Source organism: Camarhynchus parvulus, chromosome 1A (assembly GCF_901933205.1).
Source record: "Camarhynchus parvulus chromosome 1A, STF_HiC, whole genome shotgun sequence".
Classification (NCBI taxonomy): domain Eukaryota; kingdom Metazoa; phylum Chordata; class Aves; order Passeriformes; family Thraupidae; genus Camarhynchus; species Camarhynchus parvulus.
Genome location: NC_044586.1, coordinates 22,491,644 through 22,515,769, shown reverse-complemented (window position 1 = coordinate 22,515,769; position 24,126 = coordinate 22,491,644). Strand labels below are relative to the sequence as shown.

The window sequence follows — 24,126 nt, the reverse complement described above, 5'->3', positions numbered from 1 at the left end:
AGAGCTGTAGGAGAGGATGCCATGAGCAGATGGAAACATATGGACAGTGCTTGGGGCAGGTCAGGGCCATGACATGAGGAGGCTGAAGTGGGAGAGAAAGTTTCCTCTCTCCTGATCTTAGGTTTCCCTCCCTTTTCTGCGCATCTAAGCTGGTGAGGAAAAAACCAGTGTGCTCCCCTCCTCCCTGTCTTACAAAAACAGAGACTAGAGTCAAACTTGGAATTCCCCTCTGTCTCATCACTGGGGAGACAGGGTCCTGGTGGTGATGTCACCCCATCAGAAACCTTTCTGTGCATAAGGCTAAGCAAGCAATGAAGAGGGAGGACGGGGAGGAGGGGAGTTATGGCAGGAAACCAAGAACACATCAGACACTCTAAATTTAGATCTTTTTATTCAGCTCGGACAATATTCCCTGATTTCTCATTGTTCAGGAGAGGGCAGAGGGCAGGGGATCTATTGAAAGGCTTTGTCCTGAGAGATGCCACTTTGTCTGGATATAGGGGGGTGGAGGAGCCACACATCATGCTGGTCTGGCATGGGGGAGAGGTGCATGTCCCACACTTCCAAATGGCTTTGGGATGGGCTGGTGGGTGGGCACCTCTGAGCAGCTCTGGCACCTGTGAGGCAGAGCTCAGGGCTGCCCCCAGCCCTGCACTGCCAGGCCAGGCAGGCAGCCCTGAGCCCTGAGTGGTGCCTGTGCTTTGGGGCAGCTCCCTGTGGCAGCAGGCATCGGGCCCAGGGTGTGTAGGATAAACACACACCCTCTCTATACGTCTCGCTGCCTTTCCGGCACTGCAGCTCAAAGGCTATTTTTAAACTCCCTCCTTTATTACACAGGCCAGAAGATAGCACGGCCTACCTCCTGCCAGGCCAGGCGTGCTGCTCTCCCACCCAAAACTGGGGGCAAGCTGTCCCCCACAGGGCATGGGGGCACCCTGCCCAGTGCCAGGGGTGGGCTGCAGGGTGGGCATGACCTCTCTGCTCTCTCCAGGCTCAGGCCACGGCAGGCACAGCAAACTGGGGTGCCTGGCTGCACTCGTGCTGCTGTGCTGCTGGTACAAGGGTGCTGCTGCAGGGTGTTTGGTCCCACTGTGTCTGTGGGATGCCAGCTTTGCTCAGGGCCTGCAGCTCAAGGGAGGTTAAATGAGCTGAAAGTCGGCTGCAGCATCACCAAACCCGCCTGCTGCTGGTGTCAGCACCACCAGATGGGTGCAGGCGAGAGGACCAGTTCTTGCAGGTAGCACGAGCGGGGCTTTCCATCCTGGCTGGTGCCCTGACCCCCAGCCAGGAGCACTCTGAGTGGGTTTTGCTCTGTGACGTGAGCAGCAGCAGCAGGTGGCAGGGGCCGGGGTGGGGGGGAGCCGCTTGCTTTTGGTTTTCGACCCTCATCTTCGTTTCACATGAGTCATGTTACGTTCTGAGCTGAGTAACTGCTGGGGCTATTTTTACTCCAGCTCAGCAAAGCTTCCTTCTCGCTGCTGCCACCGCCACCGCCGCTCGCTGCGGACCCAGGGGCAGAGGATGGGGACATGGTGAGTGGCAGAGGGCGAGGGCAGGGGAAGCAGTGTTTGGGGTGGTGTCAGTGGAAAGGGGGACCGCTGCCCACCTAATCAATTTGGAAACAAAAATAGTATATGCCTTTTGAAAAACAACAGATGACCTGCGATGTGTGGTGTATTCACACACACATACGTATGTATTTATTATACTGGGAGAGGGGAAGGGGGAAGGGAGAGAAATTCCTTTCGAGTGCTATTCACCAGTCTGGAAAAATAAAGAAGGAAAGCAGAACATTTTTTCCTTTCATCAAAACAGGAAAGAGAGGGGGAATGGGGTGGGGAGCAGATCCATAGACATAATGGATGGTTGCCAGTGTAAGGAAATTGTTCCCTTCTACCCTCAACTTGGGGGTTGGGGTGGGGGAGAAATCTATGGCAGCATGATCAGAGAAGGCTGCATCCCCTCCTCCCCACTTGATGCAGGAACGTGTGTGTACACGGGAAAGTGCTGGGAAATCAGTGCCCCCCAGCCTTCCCTTTTCTCTTTGAATCCTGCTCGAGCTGCACATCCGCAGAGATGTGAAATGCCTTTGCCTTCTCCTTCATCTCAAAGCACGGGGCAGGAAGGCACAGCCGACAGGAGCCCTCTCCCTCTCTGCCGTTGTCAGGGGCTGGGCTCTGCCCTCTGCATCTGTCTGCATGCTCGTCCCCCTTCCCCATCCTCTCCTCTCTGCCACGTTCCTGCCAGGAATGGGTGAGATGAGGGAGGTGGTGAGGGGCTGGGGGAATCCCTCTGACGGAGAGACAGGCAGAGGGGGTGGTTCCCAGGGAAAGCCTGGTAGGTCCCATCAAACGCCTGCTCGGCAGGTGACACCTTCCCTTTCCCCGGGAGCCGCTGGCTCTGTCAGGGTTTTACTCATCCTTGGAAAGCATTTTCCCTGCCAGTGCCAGGGGCGGGAAGGCAAATTATGCAAGCCCTGCATACCCTGAGGCTCTGCCTTTCTCCAGCCCCAAATGCAAGCACGGAGCTCCTTGCCTGTCTCTGTCTCCTTCCTTTGGCCTCTCTTCTCCTTTCCTCCTTCTGCCTCCATGAAACCGAGCTCAGTGCTTCCTCAGGGAAGTCGGGGCAGCTCTCGTGTCAGCCCCTCTGGGGCAAACGCTGTGTAACACAGCGTGAGCCAGGCACAGTAACCCCGTCCTTATCCCGTGGGACGGCCGGGATAAACCCCGCTCAGCCGGGGGCTGTGTGTAACACCAGCTCGCCCACAGAGCGGATCTCCGGGTGTAAACGAGGTGTAAAACTTACTCCAGGTGCCTCCTTTCGCGGCCGCGGCGTCTCCCCTCCATTGAGGGCTGCGGCAGCCCCAGGGCGTGGGCGCAGGGATTGCTCATCCTCCTCCTGAACCCCGGCACCGGAGCAGCAGCAACACCTAAGCCAGATACCTTGAGTGGGCGGGCTGACTACACGTTGGCTGTCAACACCACCTAATTTCTTTCCATTGATTGTTTTCAAAATAGGACTCATCATGGAGAGGCTGAGACACCTCAGCTGTTCAGACTGAGTCTTGCTTTCCATTGTAAGCCCTGTTTTTCTTCCTGTTGTTTCATAATTCTCTACCTGCCCCCTCTGAAAAAAAAATGGTAATAAATTTTAAAAAAATCACCCCTCACTCCATGCTGCTGTGGATAGTGGCTACTGTGATCATTTTTTCCATCAACACAAGATGAGGGGAGAGCAGCCTTGCAGCAAGGAACTGCCTATTGTCCTCAGACACGTGTGGCTCTCCTCCCTGGTGATAACAGAATAACCAGGGAGATGAGTTCAGCTGTTTGCAGGTTTGAGAGCTGTAGTGGTGGTGGAAGTGTTTTAATAAGAAATCCTGGTGCAGGCTCTTAGGAAATCTTGTTTTGTTGTGGTTTGTCTGCGGGGCCATTGCCGGCTAGCACAGTTGCAACCACATCTTGTCAAGTCGTGCTGCTCTAATGGGACATTTTTATGGTCCAGATGCTTCATGTAGCCTCAAAATACCTTCCCAATATATGCCATGGTGGTTTCAAACCTTAACCTGTGACATCCGGCACACCAACAGCCCTACAGGCCTCCACACCTACCCCACAGGCCAGGTGAGAGGGAGATCCACTTATTATCCCCATTAGTTTTAGGGGTTTGTAGGACAGATCTCAAACTAATTTCACACAAGTAAGAGAATCAAGGGAGCCCCCAGCAGGCTCAAGGCACAGCAGTTTTAGGTGCATGCATGCCCCCCTATCAAACTCAGTGCCAGGGAGACCTACCCACCCAATCTAAAGACATCACTAGAGAAAAATCTCTCCCTGTCTTAAAAACAGAAAAACTGCTGAAGCCTGAGCAGCTTGAGTATCACTTTGCTCTATTTCCAGGCAGGGTCATAGGTAGATGATTAGTCAAATTCCAAACATCCTCTTCCTTGCTGTCTGGAGGTTCTACAGGGATTAGCTTTTTGTTTCTGATGTCGAGCTTCTAAAAGCTGCCCAGCATCATCCACATGAAAATAAATAACTCTATTTCTATCCCATCTAGCATGTAATAGAGCCGGATATTCAAAAAAAAAAAAAAAAAAGAGCACACCATATCTCCCCCAAAATCAGGCCCGGCAGCAGCTCTTGTTGCTACCAAGCAAGAAATTTGCAGCAGTCCCTGCTAGCTTTGTGCTGAGACCTTCTCCTCTGGCAGCAATATCTCTCCCTGCTGAGGAATTTGATCAGGCCTCCCACACGCAGGCTGTTCTGTCCTGGCCAGGAAGCCACTACAGTGTGGGGGACTCCCCACACAGGCGGCACCAGGGTAGTGGAGCCACCCCAGCTTGGCTGAGGGCAGAGATCCTCAAAAGGCACCTGGGCCTCCACTGACCCCTTGGGAACCTTCAATACCTAACGGGGTCATGGACATTCAGGACCCAGCTGTCCCCAGGGCCCTCTACAGACATAGAAGGACTTCTCAAATCCTCACCTTTCCCCCTGCTGACTGCTAAGGAGCCCAAGGCTACAGCATTTCTTTGGCTGGTGCCATTTGGAAAGAGGTGAGATGGACCAAGGTCCTTTTAAAACCATTTTTTTGAAGCCCTCTACAGATTTCAAAGGGTATTTCAGCACCCAGGTGGACATCAGGGTTGCAGCTCCACCCCACTGGGGGGTTAGAGCCAAATTATCATCACTTGAAATGGCTGGTACGCTGCTGGCAGGCCAGGATGGAGAATGAGGGGAATTCTAAGAGCGTCCTGAGGAATTTGGGGTGGGACAGGGCTATCATGGCTGGAGCATCTAAGATAAAGTCTTGTTAAGGTCTCTGACAGTGGAAATGAGCAAAGGTATGCTTTGCATTTCTGCTTCCTCCCCCTTGAGCTCCAGTATTGGAACCGAACCACTTGAGACTCAGTTTGAGGGGCTCCCAGGACCCTCCTTATCTCTGCACTCAGGCACCTCGGATGGCCTGGGCTTTGGAGCTGACTTGGCTTTGACCACCTCCCCAAGTGGGGAGAAATCTGCCCACTCTTCTTCTGGGTTGGGGTGAGTGAAGGTGACCCCTTGTGACCCAAGACCACCTTGACATGCTGCCCCAGAGGACCCAGGCTAGTTAAGCTAGCTACGGGGAGGACCCCCGGTATTCCTTGTGTCCCTGTGCTTCCTGACCAACACCCACACCCATGAGACCAAAATCAGGTTCAGGGGCATAGCTGGCCAAGCTGGGGTGTGCTGTCAGGTGCCTGCTGCAGAGGAGCATTTGGGGGACCACCTGCTGCTCAGTTCCAGGGGCTGCTCCTCCTGCACCCGGGCACTTTGGAGTGCTGGTGCGAGACCGTGTGTTTTAGGGAGGGTTGGCTGCAGGAGACTTACAGGCACCCAGAGAGCCTGAGGGAGCATGTGTGATGCTGTGAGATGAGGCCACCGGTTTGCCAGTGGGTGTATGTATGTGAGAAGGGAAGAGAGAGGGGGAGAGTGAAGGAGAACACATGGATGCCCAGGGATGTGTGAATGAGACAAAATTTGCACGTAGCTGTGCATGCGAGCAGCTCGAGCAGAAGCGTGTGCGTAGCATGGGAAAGGCAGGGGGGATGCTTGGGATTCAGAGCGAGCGCCTGCCGAGCGCCTGCGGTGCATGACGGTGCAGGAATGCCTCGGTGGATACGAGCCTGCACAAAGATGGTGCAGAGCAGAGATCCCTCCTGCTCGTGTCTGGAGTGTGCGAGTCGGCGCTGGGAGAGCGCTCCTATGTACGTGAGAGGGTGTTTTTTCAATAGGATATGACTCTTTCTTGAACTCACCTGTTAGCAGCCTTCCCCTCCCCATCTCTCTCCCCCCACAGCAAATATCTGCTGGCTTCATTTCCCTTCAGATGTTTATTACATCGTGGAGATAATCATGCAGCAAAATACCTCCGGGTGCCACGAGCAACACCAGATTGTCTTATAGCAACGTGTAAATTTCTCTGGCTCCTTTTTTTCCCCTGCACACAAAGAGATGTGAGATATTAAAGTCATCTCTCTCCCTGGAGCTAGTGCTGTAGCAGGGCAGGGAAGGCAGCGAGTGGAGCTTAGAGGAATGGGCTCCAGACTGAAACAGCGAGAACCTGGGGCCAAAAAAAATAACAAACTACCGTGCCGGGAACTCCTCTCTTCTTATCTCTTGCCGAGGAGGCAGGAATTTCTGTCCCCATTCCTCACGCGATATTAAAGCCACATTATACAGGTTGCTGCAGCATTAGTCATTTTTAATTAATTTATCATTTAAATTAACACACTTTTTATTTTGTCAGCAATGAACTGCTACTCCCTCACTAGATTTGTTCCTTGATACCCGGCCAAAGAGGAGGATGGCAAGTTATGCTCCACCCATCTCCTCTCCTTCATAAAAGGAGCAGCCCCGAGTGCCAGCTTAGTCTCTCTTGCAGCTCGCAGAAAATAAAGACCCGTCGGCTCACTCGCCCCTCCTGCAATTTTACTTTTTCTGCTTTTTTTATTTTTTTGTTTTTCCTTTCTTGTTGCAACAGAGTGCAGGAGGCAGCATCAGTGGCTCCGCTTTGAGGCTTGTCAAGGCTCAGCGCACACACACAAACACACACTTGCAACCCAGAGCAAAAACATTTGCTCTCACCTGTCTCCAAACCCAAAGCAAACCTCCTGTCCAAGCCAACACTTGGAACGAGAAGGCACCCGAGCCAGAATCTAATGTAAGGGGAAGAAATTCAGTGCACACTGGCAACTTTTCTTTAAAAAGCAAGCGGCAAGAAGGAAGGAAAGGAGCATTTTAAGAAGAGGACAACTTAAGGAACAAGATTTCATTTTTTGGATTTCACTCCAAACTTTGGAGAAGTTTTTTTTTCCTTTTAGTTATTATTCCGTGCACCTTCTTCTAAGAACATTGAGACGCTGTTACCTGCATGTAAAAGCTTTTACAGGTACACATTTTTTTTTTAAAGGGAAGAAAACCAAGAGGAAGAATAGCATGTGGACCACCTAGCCAAAGGCACCACTGAAGCATCCCTTGCAGCAAGGGGGACCCAGACTCTGGATGTGTATAATTCCGAGGGACTGCATTTTTTTCCCACCGGGCTTATGAGATAGCGCAGAGGCAAGCGAGTCACCGAGAATTACTTCTGTCTCCCCTCACCACCACCACCACCAGCACCTCCACGTCCACCTCCAAGGGCTCCCGCGACTCTCCCACCTCCTCCCGGCTCGCAGGGGACATGGGAACGCGCAGCGCCCTCGATGCCTGAGGCCGGGCGGCCGCGGGGCTGTCTGCGGGAAGCGCTTCCCTCCCGGGGCTCGCCGTCCATGTGCCCGCAGCCGGCGGGGCCTGGAGTCGGGATGAATTTCGGCGTGGTCTTCGCGTTCATGCTCTCGCTGCCCCTGGCCCGCATGGAGGTGAGTTTCCGCCGCGGGCAGCGGGCGGTGCTGCCGAGCTGCCAGCCCCGCGCTGGGCGAGCGCCGGCGGCCGCGGCCCCGGCCCGCAGGTGCGGCGGGCGCAGCCGGGGGCGGCCGGGGAGCGGCGGGGGCGCGGAGCCCGGGGGCGCGGTCCCGGCCCCGCGCCGCGGGAAGGGCTGCGGCGGGAACCGGCCGCGCTAATGGCGGGCAGCGACCGCCGCCCCGCCGGAGGGCAGCGCCCGCTGCAGTGGGCACCCCCTCTGGAGTGGGCACCCCTCTGCAGCGGGCACCCCTCTGGAGTGGGCACCCCTCTGGAGTTAACACCCCTCTGCAGCGGGCACTCCCTATGGAGTGGGCACCCCTCTGGAGTTAACACCCCTTTGGAGCGGGCACCCCTCTGGAGCGGGCGCTCCCGTCGGGACAGGCTCGCCCAGGGGGGCTCGCCAGGGAATACCCCCACCCCCGTCTCTGCCCCAGGCTGCAGGGGCAGGGGGGACCAGGCTGAAGCCGCCCGGTTAATGTGGGAGCAGGGATGCTGCTGGTGAACCCTGGGGAACCCGCAGCTTCCTGCCCTGCCTTGCCCAGGGCTGTCGCCCCGGGCTGGGTGCCCTCCCTCCAGCCTCTCACCCCACCCCGTGATTTTGGCACCACGGCAGTGCCGGTACAGCCGGGACCGGGGCCCTCTTGATGCCTCTGGAATAACGCACAGTGTGAAATCCACCCTGGCATTGCCAGGGGGGCAGTGGAGAAAGGGCGTGGGGCTTTGGAAAGGGGGAGGAAGGGGGCGGTGTGAGCAGAGGCATGGCACCGACACCGAGTGGCAGGGTTATTCAGCAAGGTGTGTGCCCAGCTGGGGGAAGGGGCAGGAGGTGAGTGTCTGCTGGGCTTCCATGGTCACACAAGCATCGTGCCCAGCAGTCCTGAATGCGCTGCTCAGGAAGAAGCCGAGCAGAGGGTAAGGGCCAGGTGATGGATTTGAACAAACACCCCAACCCACTTCGGTTTCCCTATGTGGAAATTGAAGCCTCGTCCCCAGCCCTGGTTGAGGAAAATGAGCCCAAATCTCCCAAATCCTTGGACCTCTGCTGTCACATTTCATCATCTGATTGCGTGCAGATTGAGGGGATCAGAAAGCCCCTGACATTCCCACACAGCACTCGGTTCCCACTTTAGCTCTACCCAAGATGGCAAAACTGTGGGTTGGATCTGCAGCTTGATTGTCAGGGGCAGGAAATATCCTTCCACCAAAACTTTCCCTTCTTTGCATCATTTTTCTCTTTTCCTTCCTCATTTTTGGGCAGGGTAAGCGGCTGCACCCCTCGTGGGATGGCAAAGAGGTTGGGTGCAGAGCATCACGTCACCTCGCTGTGGGCCCATTTTGCCCTTGCCCCAGCCACAAAAGGAAGCAGTTTGAGCTGTGGGCTACCCAGCTCTGGGCATTCTTGTTTCGGGCAGAGGATGATATTTCCTCTGTGGATGGCTCAGATCTCTTTCTCCCATGCAGCATGAAGCATCAGCTAGGGTTGGCACTGGGGAAGGGTGAAGATGGAAGTGTCTGATCCCAAGGAGCTGTTCCTCAGTTGCCATAATCAGATTGAAATGCTGCACAGCTCTATGACAGCCTAGTAGAGTTAGAGTTTGGTAATTCTGGCCCGAGGTTTCATGGGAGGAATTGTGATATTTGTCACTGTATGACAGGAGAAGCAAGAACGTTTCTGCTTGGGTAGATGCTTCAGGCTGCAGCCAGTGCTCACAGTTACTTTGAGGGCAGTGTGTTGCACCCTCTGCACCAGGCACAGACAGCACAGCTCCCACCAGGCTGCTGAACCAGAGTCATCCTCTGCAAGGGGCTTGCAGCTCCTCCCCAGCCATGCCGGAGAACGTGCATGAGGAGCAGTAGCTCCCCAGATCAGCAGAGGCCCTGAGCAAAGAGATGGAGCCTCCTGAGTCCCTCTCCCTCTTTGATCACACCCATCTGGAGCTGGAGGGCCCTGGAGCTCTTCCAGCCGGAGGGAGTACAAGCCTCAGCGGGACGGTATTTGCCAGTTGGGAAGCGAGGATGCTAAACCCATTTGCATTTGCCCCACGGGCTGTAATAGTTGCCTTGCAACATTTACAGAGCTGGGCTGAGCCAGCCGTGGTTGTGCCGGGGTGAAGCCCCACTGGCGGCGCTTTCTGGAATTCCCAAGGAATGGGGTGCGGCTGGCCGCTTGCTTATAGCCTCGACCCAGCTCCCCGCTGCATCCTCCTGCTGCAAGGCTCCCGAGTTCTTCCCTAGTCTTCCTAGCACGAGGCAGTGACAAGGACAAAGCAGTGGAAGCTGGGATGGATGACACGTCTGGGGTGAGCTTGTGGAAGGAGCCAGGCGAGCCGTCCCTGCCTCCCTCTCACTGTCAGCTGATGTGCAGCAGCAGGAGGGAATGACAGGGCTCCTGCGCTCCTTCCAGTGCTGCTGGTACACAACCGGCCCCGGCGTGGAAATGCCTCCAGCCCTCGCAGGGGGGACTCCGCTGCTCCTCCACACTCCTCCCTCGTGGGGGGAGTGTGGAGGAGCAGTGGAGTCCCCCTTGAAATGCAAGAAGTGTGGGTAGGTCCGGCTGTATTTTAGGAACACAGACTAGATCAAACGCTGTTTGATTATTTTAAGGGGGCAAACCATGAGCCGTGACTCCAAGTGGAAGGGGTCCATGTGGAGAGGGTTGTACCTGCTGCAGAGTGCTCTGGCAGGCGTTGGTCAGGGTCCCCTGTAGCCAGGAGTGGTGCTACTGAGTGGAAGGGTGGGAGCCCTGTGCCAGGGGAGTGCTGGTGGCAGGTGCTGCTGGTCTTGCCCTCTGCCAGGGAATGCGGTGGAGTCTCCCCTCCGGGTCCAAACATCAGCTTCAGAGGGAATTAAAAAATGTTGTTTGTTTGGGGTTTTTGCCTGGCTGATCACTCAAGACCCTGCTGCCAAGATCCTTTGCCGTGGTCGGTGTGGAGCCCAGAAAGTTCTCCTTTCCTGGGCAGAGGAGCGAATAGGTGGGTGCTTCCCTGCCCTTCACAAACTGGTGCTGCTGACACCATTCTGTCCTTCTGTGTGCAGTCACACCAGCTTGGAGAAAGGAACTGGAGGAGTCCTCGCCTCGGGAGTATCCTTGCCTGATTTCTTTGAGCCCTGAGGGGCTGCCTTCCCTGCTTGTTGCACAATCTTTGCTCCCTCCTGCTCCTCTGTACCTAGCAGGACTGAGGAACCCTCGCCAGAGGGTGCAGACCACAACACTGCCTGTTCCCTGCACCACCTTGGCAGCTTCTGATGGCAAAGGGACCTTCCAGCATCCCTGGTGCTCAAAAGCATAAGCTGGGAAAAAACTCCAGAGCAAGAGGTGGAGGGGCTAGGGAGGAGACAGATTTTGGGAAAGTGCATGTGTGGGGAGCGGGAACGGGGAACTGCTGCACCTGCATTTATTTGCAGTGGCCAAACATGCTGCTGGACATCTGGGAGGAGGGGAGCAACGCTGATGTGCTGAGAGGCCCCAGTGCAACAGCCACAGTGCAGGCAAGCAGCTGCTCTGCTGCCTTTGTCAGATGTGCCCTGGCCCCTCAAGCACCAGCAACCAGCACAAGAAAGGGAAGTGAACGTCCCTGCCCGGGGATGGGCAGATTGGGGGGTGCCCTTGCAACTCAGGGGAGAGTCAAAGTCAGGAACTGGGGAGCAGAAGGAGGGAGGGAAGAGCAAACTTTCTTCTAAGAATTCAGAGCCTCGCAGGAATATGAGGCCAGGCCTTGGGGCACTTGACAGCCAGCCAAGAGTCCATTGAGACAAAAGTCTTCTTTGATCTGCCGCACAGTTAAAAAAGGAGATTGTTAACCTGTGTTAGACAAATAACTCCAGAGGAGCTGCTGAGCAGGAAAAGCACCAGCTGCTTGGGCTGGTCTCTCGGGGATCCCACCTCTCCCAGTGCTCCTCTACCTTCTGACCCCATGGGATTAGGTGGAGGTGATTGATGGACCTCTGCTTCCCTGTGTCTCATCCCACAAGTGCCCCAGCCCGGGTGTGTGCAGTGCTCCATCTCAGAGCCTCCCAGGCACAGGGCTGGGGTGGGGGCCAGAGGCATGGCTGTTCCCAGAGACAGACCCCAGAGGGAGCAAGGACAAGGCATGCAGCTCAGGTTTGCTGCTGCTCTTAGGCCAGCCTTGGCCTTGGTTTACAAGGGTAAGATAAGGGGCTTCACAGGTTTGCAGTTGTCACTGGCAGAGTTGCCTTACAGTGATGGGGGAGGAGGACAGCATTATGAGCCATGTGGGCTGGTGTTACACCATAGCCATGCTGGTAGTATCTGCAAGAAGACAAAATTGGCATCTAAAACTGCTGCCATGAGCAGGGAGTGGAGCTTATTGCTACAGGCAGTCACCAGAAGCACGGCTCCTGAGGGCCTGAGTTTTCAAGCCCTGATTCATATCTGTTCCTCCTGCTCAGTTAGCAAGGTGACACCTCCCAGCTCGTTTCCAAAGTCACAGAGTCTGAGTCTCGTAACACCTGCCCACGCTCTCCCCCTAGCAAGTGCCAGAGTTTAAAATAAAGTTCCATTTCCTACATGTATTAAGTGTCAGGAAGGTCCAGAGGCATCCGTGCAGAGCAGCATTTGTACACAAACGCATTTGGCTGACAGGTGCAAACATTGAAAGCCTGCAATTTCACCACCCAGCACTGAGCTCTGACTGCAAGTACTGGGAATTGCAAATCATCCTTCTTCCAGTAAATGTGTGTGGCACAAGGCAGGGAAGTGCTGCAGAGCCTCTCCAGCATGGGGCCGTTGGTCCCTCTCTTCCTCACGCAGCAGGAGATGTCAGAAGGCATCTTCATTTCACAGCTATTCAGTGATCCCTGAATTATACAAGTCTCTCTCTTGCTGTGCATTCATCACTGATGCTGCTTCCCCCTCCCTCAGAGACTGAGGAAGTAATGCCTGGGGATGTAATATCTGCTTTTTGCTGCAGGCAGACAGCCAGATCTGTGGTGAGATGTGGCAGTGACAGGGATGGAGCGGGGCAGGAAAGCTCGGTCTGACTGAAGCTGTCTGGTGAATCTGGCTGTGAGAGGTTTAGGACACCGGTGTTGGCTGCTCTGCAGCTCTCTTCAGGAGGTTTCTGAATCTCCTTGGGCTGCAGCAACCTTCACATCACTGCATCCCGGTTATAGTATTAGAGGGTGGTCTGGCGGGGCTGAGGCGGGAGCCCTCCTGTTCTCCTACTATGGAAGCAAACGGTGGGTGGCCAAGGACAGGCACGTGTGAGAGAGTACCAGGCTCAAGCAGCCATCCGAAAGTGGCTGCAGGTTTGGGCCAAAGCTCTCAAGGTTTAAAGCCAACGTTTAGCCACCTGCCTGGTGGCTTTTCTCTGCTGCAAATGGAAGGAAAATGTTCTGCACTGAACGCAGGCAGGAAGGGAATAGCTGTACAGCAGGAGGACCACACACATGCCACCAACTGTCCAGAAAACCCACATGAAAATCCCTGCGCTTCACAGGCACACAAGCCAAGCTCTCCTCTCAGTTACAGGGACATGTGGAGGGCTGTGCCTCAGACATGTCCAGCACCCGGCTGAAAGAGCAGCTTTTCCGCTTGAGTAGCCCTGAATGAAGAGAGCTGGGAGCTAAGCAAACACTTTGGCCAGTCCTTTCCTCTGTCTCTTTTTCCAGTCTTTCGGAAGTATGTTTTAATCAGCACTTGCTTTCCCACACCCCTCCTTTGTACTCTTATTAAGTGCTGTCACTGGGGCCCGCTCTAGCCTAGTGCCAGAGTAAAATTCCCAAGAGACTGATGGCATTGCACCTGCTTGCACAAACTCTGTATTTGGCCCATAGTCTGATGTTGCTACCCCTGCTCACTTAAGTTTTTTTCGTGCTGGTGTGCAATGACATCCAAACTCCCATATGTTTCTTCCTCCAAATCAGCTCCTCAGCCCATCACCTCCCTGCAGCTTTTGTCATTTCACCGCGGGCTCACGCTGGGGCAGCCTCAGCCGCCAAGGTCAATCTTCATCTCCACCCCCCGCCTTTTTTTTCCCTTAAAAAAGAGTATGCAAATGATGTATATTATTGGGCCTCTGTGGTTTGAAAACACACGCGCTCGCACACGCACACACACACGATAACTGACAAAGCCCGTGAAGGAGTTTCATAACGGAGGGAAATATTAGGAAGGTTTTATCTGATAGTGTAAGGGAAGTCTGTTAAAACGCCTTTACTGCAGGCAGCAGGAATGAGAAGCCACCTGGAGAAGTCATACACCACCGGAGAAGGAAGCCTTGCTGGCTTGCATAGTGTCCAGGGCTCTGCTGCACAGCCTGAGTATTTTTGGGCTTTTTTAGTGTCCTGACAGCTTTGTAAGAGGCAGCAAGAGGGTCTCTCTTGCTTTTGCTTAGGTTTCAGGTTCATGTCTTCATGAGGAATAAAGCCCTTAAGGTTTTGAAGCCAGCGCAAGACAACGCACGTCTTTGCATTTCGCTGGTTCTGTCATGTCTCCCCCGTGCTTGATTCCCTGCTCCTGCTCTGTGACACAGCCAGGACTTGCAGATCATCTCTCTAATGCTTGTTTCTTCCCTTCCTTTGTTTTTGTTTTCTGGCAGGGGGACCCCATACCCGAAGACATTTATGAGATTTTGGGTGGCGGCTCAGTGCGCTCCATCAGTGACCTCCAGCGTGCCCTGCGGATAGACTCCGTAGGTAAATCTCCTCTTCACCAAACACTCCTCTATTTTTAATTAAGTCTTTGGAGGGGCTGGGAGGGGATATTCTGTTTTTCAGTGGGCACACTATCAACAGACTTCATTATAAATATAGGAACCACTCAGGAGCCAAGACCTGGCTGTTTACAGACTTAGTCCCCCTGAAACTTATGGGAGTTAGATGCAACTAGATGCTTCTTTAGATCTCCTAACTGTCTGGACACTGGCTTCCAAAAATGGTAGGAATTGGGCAAGGTGAGTGCAAGGAACTGAGATCTCCATTCCTCACCCTGGGAGATGCTCAGTCAGCAGGGCTAGAATTGGACAAGGATCAGTTTAGGAGGCTGCAAAATGGGAGGTGGAAATAGGGTGACAGAGGAGGAAAGGGCCAAGTGGGTTTCCAGGTTTGGCATCCACAAAAGGCTCCCAGAGGCCCTTAGGATAAGAGCAGCAGAGCACGTGTCCGTGGGTGAGCTACGGGGCAGGGGCTAAGTCAGGGTAGTGTTGCTTCACCTCCTGCCTGTAGATAAGAGCTCCGGGGGCTGCAGGGCCTCGGGGTCACTTGGCCAGGGCTGGCTGCAGGGAGCAGCAGGAGCAGCGAAGCGTGGAGGGGTCGGCACGTGTGGGAACTGGAGCACGCGCCACGGCGGCTGGGCTGGCCCAGGAATTTATTTATAAACGGTCTCTTCAGAGCAAATTCCTTTCTATTCTAACCCTGCTCCCGCCCGTCGTCCCCCAGCCCCCCCAGCTCGACTTCTCTCTCGTGTTTTGTCTGTTTTGAGCTTTGTAATCCTTGCCGAGACACTATCTACGGGGGAACAGAATTTCCTGCTTTTGTTTCCTATGCCAGTCCAACCACTGGCGCAGTCTCAAAAGCATTCCCGCTGCCTTTCAAAACGGCCCTGGAGGGGCAGGGGGGAAAGCGAGGGGGAGGGCACCAGCTGCGTTCAGCTATTGTTTGTCTTAGAAAGAGGCGACCAGGCTCCCCACCACTGCCAGGGCCGCTCCCTGCCCTCACCAGCTCCCTCCTCCTTGTCCACGAGCCACACAATGGGGCAACTTCCAAAATTAGCCCTGCCGGATTGTCCCAGGCTGGTCCCCCCCACTCCCAAATGTCTTCAGTACTGATCCAGGGTGTAGAAGGACAACCTAGAGGAGGGAGGGACATGGTTTTCAACAGATTTGTTTTGAGTCAACAGTTGTTGCTATTTTTTTGCCCCCGTTTCTCTCCTCTCATCAACTAAACTTGCGCACCAAAGGCAGCCCCCACCTTCATTTGATGAAATGCCACAGGATGGAGGGGTGGGCAAGGAGCAGCTGAGAAGATGCATCCAATCTGTCATGGCCCAGTGTCTAAGGAACAGATACATCTCTATCGTGGCTATCAACCAGCCTCATGATTAAGAAATAAAATGGGCTTATCTGGTTGGCTCCAGAAGCACAGGGGATGAGAGAAGGATGCAGAGCTTTGAGTCACTGGTTTTGCTTCAGGTGCCAGATAGTCAGGAAAACAAAAAGGGGTGCTGTGAAGCTGTTTCTTTGTTTCACCCCGTGGCTCTCATCTGTTCCCAGGTACTGACTGAGGAGCATTGACATTCTCTTGCCCTGTAAGGAATTAGCAAATTAGTGTGTGAGCAAAATAATCCCAAAGTGGCTGGAGCTATTCCCTGTGCTGTCTGTGCACCCTGCGTGTGTCACAGCTGCCTCCCTCCACTGACTGCACAAGGAGCCAGAATGAGGCAGCTCCAGGAGGCAGATGGGCTGAGAGAGTGCTCTCCTGACCCTGGGCACTACTGCAGACCCAGCAGCAGAAGTGTGTACAGTGGGAGTCGTCTCCTTGACTGTGGGTGCCCACAAAGCAGTGGCTGCCCATGTAAACCAGTCATGCAGACACCTTCTCTAGCCCAAAGAGAACCACAGGCCCTTCTAAAGTGTGATCCACCAGTTCTCATTTTGGGAGTTTGCCTGAGGGCGAGACCAATGGTGCCTAGAATTGATCACACCTTCCCAGACACTTTAAAGGGTGTCTGTCTGTCCACCTCACACATAGATGTTGACTGCTCATTGACAGGCAGATGATTCCTGCCTTCTGAATGCAGCCCCTGCGCACCCACCCCAAATCTGTCAGCAGCTGCTTGAGACCTGAGAAGGGAGCAAAGTCCCTGCTTCCCTTTATGAGAGGGCTGCACTAGGGCAGGGCTGAGGAAGAGGAATGGGACATGATAGGTAAGGGAAGTCTGCTCCACCACACATCTGATAAACAGAGATCTTCCACTGGCCCCTAATTCCCTTTAAGAAAATTGCTCCCTGGACGCTGACGTCCATTCAGTTTCCTTCAGCTGCTAAAGCAGGTTAGAGAAGGAAAGAGCTGTGGCTGGGTGGGAGCTATCTCTGAGCGCAGCCATTGTCCCGAGCTCAGGAGGGGCTGCGTGTTGGAGTGCTCCATGGGGATTATGGGCATTTCTCTATTCAGCACTTCCTATGGGAAAAAGCAGTGGGGTGGGAGGGAACCGCTCAGGGCTGGCCTGAATGCTATCGGTCTTCCTCTCCCATCGCCGACTGAACCACCTCCAGATCCTGCCTCTTACCTTACAGGAGTCTGGAGGAAAAGTAATTTTAACTTTATTTTTCTGTTCTTCTGTCACAAAACTTCTCTAACCTAGAGCACCTGAGGTGAGCTAGGAGAGAGAAAGGAAGCACCCGACCTACCACCCGTTCCCCCCCTCACCTGCCTTCTCACCTCCCAACTCTCCCAGTCCCAAGCCATCCCAGCAAGGCACCTCAGTGTTAAATACCAAGTGTTCTGCTTGTCCTGTCTGGTCTTTGATCCTCCTTGGTGTTATCCTTGTCTCAGCTGGCCAATCTGAATCCCTCTGCAACTCCTCTCTGACACCAGAAAGTCCTGACATGAGCCTTATCTTTCTTGAGCTGGAGTTTTCCTCTTCCAGACCTGACTAGGGTCCCCTCCGTCATGATAGCCTTGCTGCTCTGAGCTGCCTAGTCTGAGCAAAGAGTGTCCGTGCCCCAGAACAGCTGTGACCTTGCTCGTGGATTTACACCTAGCATGACGTCCTGGGTCCGTGGCTTATCCCATGTCCCTGCACTTTGCCTGGTGATCTGAGCACAAGTGCCTGCTGTCTTCTCCTGCCTCTACCTGGTGCTATTAGGTCATGTCTTCCCCTTTGCAGAGCAGGACAGCTCGAGCCTGAACCTGAATGCATCTCAGCCTGATCAAAACCTCGTGGCCCTATCTCGAGAGCGACGAAGCCTAGGTGAGCTGGGGGTCTTGCACCTTGTGATTGTTGGGGAGCAGCCATGGATGCTCCAGATATCTGTCTGACATACAGATGTAGGGGTGGAGGTTATAGTGTACCTGTGTGTGTGGAGGCGTAAAAATGAGGGTCTGGGCCTGGAGTGGGAGCAGGGTGTTTCACCCTGGGAGGGCATGAGAGGGAGTCTGGACTTCTGTGTGCTGCTCTGCCTTAAATCCCAATGGTGCTTGTTAGCTGTAAAGTGTCATCTGCTGTCTGGGCTGCAGTGAGAAGCATCACTGTGCTGGGGCTTCCTCCACAGGGCATGGCTCTGTACAGGGAGAGAGCCAGAGGGGTGGGAGGAAGAGAAAGAACATTCGTGTGTGCTTGTGCATGCGAGAGCCATGTGGGGCCCTTCACTTGCAGCAGAGGTGGCTGTGGCGGGTTGGTGGCAGCTGCAACGCCCATTTCACCCCCTGTTTCTCTCTCATCCCTCCGTAGATGCTCTGGCAGCAGCAGAGACAGCTGTCCTGGCGGAGTGCAAGACACGGGAGGTGGTCTTCGAAATCTCCCGCACCATGGTGGACAGCACCAATGCCAACTTCGTGGTGTGGCCGCCCTGTGTGGAGGTGCAGCGCTGCTCCGGCTGCTGCAACAACCGCAACGTGCAGTGCCGCCCCACGCAGATCCGCGTCCGGCCCGTCCAGGTGAGGCACCCGCCCGCCGCCGCTCCCTGCTGCTGCCCAGAGCCACCCCAGTGCCCCAAAGCCATCTGGGCTGGGCTCATGCAGCCATCTGTGCCCTCTGTGTGGCCATGCAGAAGCGTGGGTGACCTCCGTGCTAGCTGCTGGAAGGGCTGGTGCTGTCCAGCAGCTGGGGACTGTCCCCAGGCAGAGCTACAGGGCACAGTCCCCATCTGCAGCTCCACACCACGGCCCTTCCTGTGGCTCGAGGTGGCCCTGTCTGTTGTGTTAGAGCAGAAGAAACAGGGTGCTTTCATCATGGGCACTGGTTTGGATGCAAAAAGAGGAGGGTTTGCAGCGTCAGTCTCCATCCCCCCACTGCTGCTGCAGCTTCTTTCTGAGATGTGCACTGGAACAGCTTCTCTTTCTCAGCCCACAGTTACCTCCTGACCTGCTCCATCAGCCAGCAGACACCTGACAGCTAACCTCTTGCTCTGATCCTCCCCTCACAGCTACCAGTGATCTCCTCACAGCTTCCTCCTAGACAGCTTGTTTAAAAATAATATTCATCCTGTACTAATCCTCTGCCTGAGCCATAAGAGACTCCCCCAGGCAGGCAGCAGAGGTTGGTTGGGAGAGATTGTATTCACACACAGCCCTTTTCATCAGGAAATTCCTTTCTCAGAAAAGCCAGGCTGAACAAGGAAAAAATGGGGGGGGAGCAGGGGTTGTTTTTCTGGAAAAAAACAAGTGAGAGGTCAAAAGCCAGCCTGAAAAAGTGACCTGGAAATGGTTTCTTTGAGGACAGAGGTCTCTCTATTGTTTGGCTGGAAGTGTTTGTCTAGCAGGCAGCGTGTGGTCTGAAGCGTGTGGAGTGGGCTTTCAAGGAAAGATAAACAGCCTGGCTGCTTTGGCGCTGGCTGAGGGATGCTGCTGGGGGCAGTGGGTTTAGAGGAATTCCATCCCAGATGCACAGCAGAGCGAGTATTTATAGCTTGTGGAGCACTTCAGGGACCGCAGAGTTGTGAGATAAGCTGAGTGGGGTCAGGCCTGGCTGCTGATGGAGTGGGAGGACCCCCTAGAAAGCTTGTGCTCTGTGGTGGGATGTGGAGCAATGAGTCTTCCCTCTGAGTCAGCACTGGTGCAGAGTCCGGGGGAATTTCCAGAGCACCGCCTTTCCAATGAAGAGCCGAGGGCTTCAGCCCTGCGAGTTATTAAAGAGCTTGAGACAAATTCAGGCAGGCCTCAGCAGAGCTGGTGAGGCTGTGTTAGCTTGCTTCAGACCTGAGCTCTTCTCCTTTTGCCCTTCCTGTAGGTTCCTGTGGGAATTATCCTGGTTGCCCCAGGTCTCTGCCATTGCATCTGTCAGGCTGGCATGTCCTGCATGTTCCATGTTTCTGTCTCTGATCAACCAGTCATCCTGCTTAAGCTCTGTCAATAGTTAGGATCAGGGGAACCAACCAGAGACATCCAAACTTGCCTGGTCTGGGTCTGCTCTGCTGCCATGTTCAGAATTATCTCCCATATACACCACCCCTGAGTCTGAGTTTGAGTTTTGAGTTTGAGCTTGAGCAGGGCTCTGTGAGCAACCTTCTGACCCTTCAGGAAGAAAGTCAGGAGTAAAGTGCACTGACACTGACTAATTTTACAGAGTGGGAGCCGTGGCTGTACTAATCTTTTGCTTGCCTTCCTCTTGCAAACAGGTGAACAAGATCGAGTTTGTCCAGAGGAAGCCAAAATTCTCAAAAGTCGTTGTGCCTTTGGAGGACCATGTGCAGTGTCGGTGTGAAGCCGTGTTCCGACCGCCCCCCAGGAACATCCGTCCAGGGCCACGGGAACAGAGACGTAAGGATCTTGGCATTGGTAGAATGAAGGGAGGTGTGAGAAGAGGGGCTGGGGAGAGAGAAAAGAAACCTCCACTGGTTTTAATCTGCTTAGCTCCAGTGAATCCCAAGGGCCTTTGCTGGTTTATGCGAGCTGAGGGACCTTTCCCAGGATGTCTGCCTGCCGGGAAGGGGCTGAAACAGAGGGAAAAGAAGGAGGGGAAGGTGAGAGGTGAGGGGAAGGGCATGGTGGGAAAAGGGAGAGGGCAGAGATTGTGGAGAACAGAGGACAAGGAACAGAAGAACAGAAAGAGGCCTTGTGGTCCTGCTGTTGCAGAGCTCTTTGTTGACAGTGTGTAGAGAAGGATATTTCAACAGGAGCCGTCTGCCCCTGGCTGTACAGACACTCTCCCCTCTGTTTTGGCAGGCTTGTCCCCGGCGTTCACCACAGCCGCTGTCTCACAGAGGCGGCGAGTACGCCGGCCGCCGGCACAGAAGAGGAAACATAAGAAGTACAAGCATGTCAACGATAAGAAAGTGCTGAAAGAAATCCTCATAGCATAGAAGTGCTGGCAGGGGAGAGAGAGCACAAGGCAGGTAACAGTGAGCTGCTTTTCCAGCCAGGAGAGATGTCCTCCTGGGACATGGCATCTCAAACCCTTCCCACACCACTGGCCACTCGTTCTGTGTGGGGCTGCTGCAGGACAAAACCTGGGCTGAAGGAGGAGGCAGAACTAGGTTGGGCACCAACGTGTGCATTCTATTTATGGAATTAAGGCTCTTCGCAAAGTTGGAATGATCGTGCTGCAGCCATCCTTGCTCTCAGGCCCCACCCTCTCCTTTCTCTGCCTCTCTTTCAGGCAGAGAACAAGCCTGGCTTTTCCCTACACCTAAATCCCCTCGGGGTCCAGGTAATTCATCTCTTCTGTGCAGCAACTCCTGTTCTAGTTTCTCTATTGGTTCTCCATTGAAAACAGAGAATTAATGTTGCTCTAGGGAGCTCTTTTCCTTTTATTTCTGCACTTGAGTTGGCAGAAAGACTGAAAAGCAGCAACACTTTTGGTTCATCACTCTCCTATAGGGAAGCCTATGTGCATGAGAAAGGTCATACCGGGGGAAAGGAGAACTGGAATCTCTAGCAAGAGATCTGGACATTGTCAGGCCAGGGTCTGATTCTTCTCTCCATGACTTGTGTAAACAGGAGTAATTCCCTCATCACCAGAAGAATTTCACTGGTACAAGCGAAAGGAGGCTAAGCCTTGGTTCCCCATGAGAGGAAGAGGTGCAGAAAAGAGGGAAAGAGTAGTCAGGGTGCAGAATGGTGGGAGCTGGATTGTGACACAGCTGAACAGGGAGAGCCCTAGCCCACAGCTCAGTAGTTCCAGCGCTGCTACAGCCACTTGAGTAAGCCTGGGCCACCACTTCACATTCACTTCCCCCACCCGGGAGAGGGGACAGCAGGCTTCTGTGTGTGGCATTTCAGGAGCTGGGGACAAGGGGCACCGAGCAGTGTCTTGAGACTGGGATTCCCACGCTTAGCACTACGAGGGCTCTGATTATCCCAGGATTCTCCTGCCCAGCCTAAAGTTCCCAGGGTAGAAAAGATGCAAACCCATGCAAATCCCAGCTCTGGTTCAAGCTGTTCAGGGGAAAAAAATAGAGGAGGTCAAAAGTCCTCCCAGGCTTCTAATCTGGCTCTTTGGCACAAATATTTCCAGAGGAGAAAAGGGGATAGGAGGGGAGTTGCAGGGGGCGAAAGGTTACATTTTCTAATGCTGTGTCTGGTTTTGTTTCACTTCCAGGTTTATTTAATATATTTGCTGTATAGCCCCCATGGGGTCCTTGGAATGATAACTTTTCCTCTTTGTCCATCTGCCTCGATGTCTGATTCAGACGGCAATTGGTGCTTCCCTTTCCATCAGTGGACCTTCTCCCACCAAAGCCTCCCTCTCATTTATTAGCATAATTTTAAAGTTTAACACACACACACAGAAGGACAAGGATGACCTACATATATATATGAGAAAAGAACAAAGTACAAATAAAACCGTGAATGCCAACAGCCACAACTTGCGATGAGAACAGGACAATTCCTTCCCTGCTACGGAGGACAGGATGGAAAATGTGAAAAGGAAAGCGGGTCCAATTTCTTCCGAGAAAAGGAGAAAAACAGATGGACAGAGGCCAGAAGGGGAATATTCTCCCTTTCCCTCATGCTTCTGGTAAGGCTGGGAGGGCCAGCTGAGATCTACTCTTGCGTTGGACCTGCTTTTTGGCAACAGGCAAATCTCAGACTGCAAGCGGTGACCAATGATGGAAAATGCACTAAGGACTTTCATCGCCCTACCTGGACAGATCTATATTTTTAACGTGCGTGTGTATATTTTATTTTTAAAAAGAAAAACCAAAACCACTAAGGTATACAACATCTCGGGGAACAGAACAAACAAGCAAAGAAGCAAAACAAAGAAGCCAAATGCATTCCCCCACTCCCTCTTTCCCCTGCTCCTGGTGCTGACTGGAAGGTGTTTGGATCGTGGGGAAGGAGCACAAGCCGGCAGAATCGTCTCCACGCCCCCGGCCCCTGCCAAGGAGAGCCATCTTTGCACATGCTGGTGGAGAATTCAACTTTCCAGGCTCGGACTCAAATTATTTTTTAAATTCACTCTGGATGTGTGTGTGTGTATATGTGTGTGTGTGTATATATAGATATATACGTGTGCATGTGTGTGCGTGTGTATGTGTATTTATACATACATATATAAAAATATATATATATATGTTCTTAAATGGGTTTCATTCCCCAGTGGCAGGAAGCTCAGAGGCACGTGGGTGCATCGGCTTCGCTGGGCTGGCGGAAAAGCACACTGTTACTGCAACGTGCCTGCGAGGCCAGGGACAGGGACGGGGCAGGCAGAGGCATCATCTGATCCCTCTCTTTCTTGTTACACTTTTCTCCCACTCTGCACCAACCCCCCCACTCCCCAGCACAACTTCCTTGCAGGGGGTGAAGTGGCACCACAACAAAACCAAGGACAGCCAAACTTAGAAGCATGACTTAATCTCAGTGAGCTGTCCTTGCCTGCTCTGTGGTCTTGAAAGCAGAATCGTGTCATTCCCATGAGGTCTTTAACCCCTTCCTGGATGTCCTGCACTCTATGCCTCCACTAATCTTTCCCTGCCAATGTTCCCAATCCACTTAGCTTGGAAGTTGATCCATGATGTGGACAGCTCTGTGTAGGTATAGAGAAAGAAATGAGGATGGTCTTCACAGCTGGCAGCAGCCATCTGAGACAGAAATGAGCTCCTCTAAGTGAGGAGGACTCAGAGAACAACTGGAGGGTCATATGCAGAGTTCCTCCTGGGCCACTGCCTGTCTTTGAGGAGGGAGGAGGACTGTGTGGGCAAGGGCTGGTTTTGCACAGGTAATAGTCAGTAACCATTGGCAGAATTGTTCCATACGATGGGAATTCCCAGCATCACCTTAGAGTCAGGGTCTTGGATTGTGCTGTGCTGGGTGCTGCATACATGAAGAAAATGCCTGCCCAGAGCAATCACATGGCACTTCTCCCCTTGCATACACACCCCTGGGGTAAAGCTCTGGAGGGAGATGGGGAAAGTAGCCAAAGCCACAGCCTGGGAGCTGTTACAAGTTGTGGAGGGAGCCAGTCCTCACCTCCTGCAAGCCCAGAGCACTTCTCATACCACTGCCAAGGCAGCACGTTGCTCCCTCCCTCCAGCCCCAAGCCCTCAAGTCTTAAGACACTTTCTTACCCTGTTCCAAAATCTGTTTCTTTTGGTTTGTAAATATGGTGAGGTTTTATTTTATTTTAAATTTTTTTGCCTTTTTTTAAATGTAAGATTAATTTATACTCAGTACTGTATTTAAAGTTGTAAAAAAAAAAAAAAACCAAAAAGGAAATCACCTCTTGAACAGCATTTTCTCTTTCTTTTGTGAGCTGAATGAAAAGATGAAAAGCAGAGGCCAAACCAGCTCACTACAGGGCACAGCAGGATTTCCAGGGCCTCCAGTTTCCTTTTTGGGACACTTGTTCTGAGATTGCAGAGAGAAGCAACCAAAGCTGGGAAAGTCCTGAGAGCCCACGCACAGCCCTGCCCATGGCCAGCCATGCTGTGCTCCTGCTTCCTCACTTGGGCTGGTTTGAAATCACTCAGGTGCTGGGATTTTGTCTTGAAGAGGTCCCCTTCTCCTCAGCTGCTCTGCTAGGACACCCGGCCAGAATTTCCCTGTGCTTTCATCCCAT

The 24,126-nt window shown here is 53.5% G+C and overlaps 1 protein-coding gene across 1 annotated transcript; it reads left to right on the top strand.

Annotated features, from left to right (window-relative positions):
• Positions 1-1,444: 1,444 nt before the first annotated feature.
• Positions 1,445-23,750, top strand: PDGFB (platelet derived growth factor subunit B). Its single transcript, XM_030959949.1, has 8 exons — positions 1,445-1,532; positions 6,526-7,402; positions 14,006-14,102; positions 17,293-17,376; positions 17,857-18,062; positions 19,742-19,883; positions 20,289-20,458; positions 21,664-23,750. Exons 2-7 carry the CDS (start codon positions 7,247-7,249, stop codon positions 20,423-20,425), a joined length of 822 nt encoding a protein of 273 aa, XP_030815809.1. The 5' UTR covers positions 1,445-1,532; positions 6,526-7,246; the 3' UTR covers positions 20,426-20,458; positions 21,664-23,750.
• The last annotated feature ends 376 nt before the right edge of the window (positions 23,751-24,126 follow it).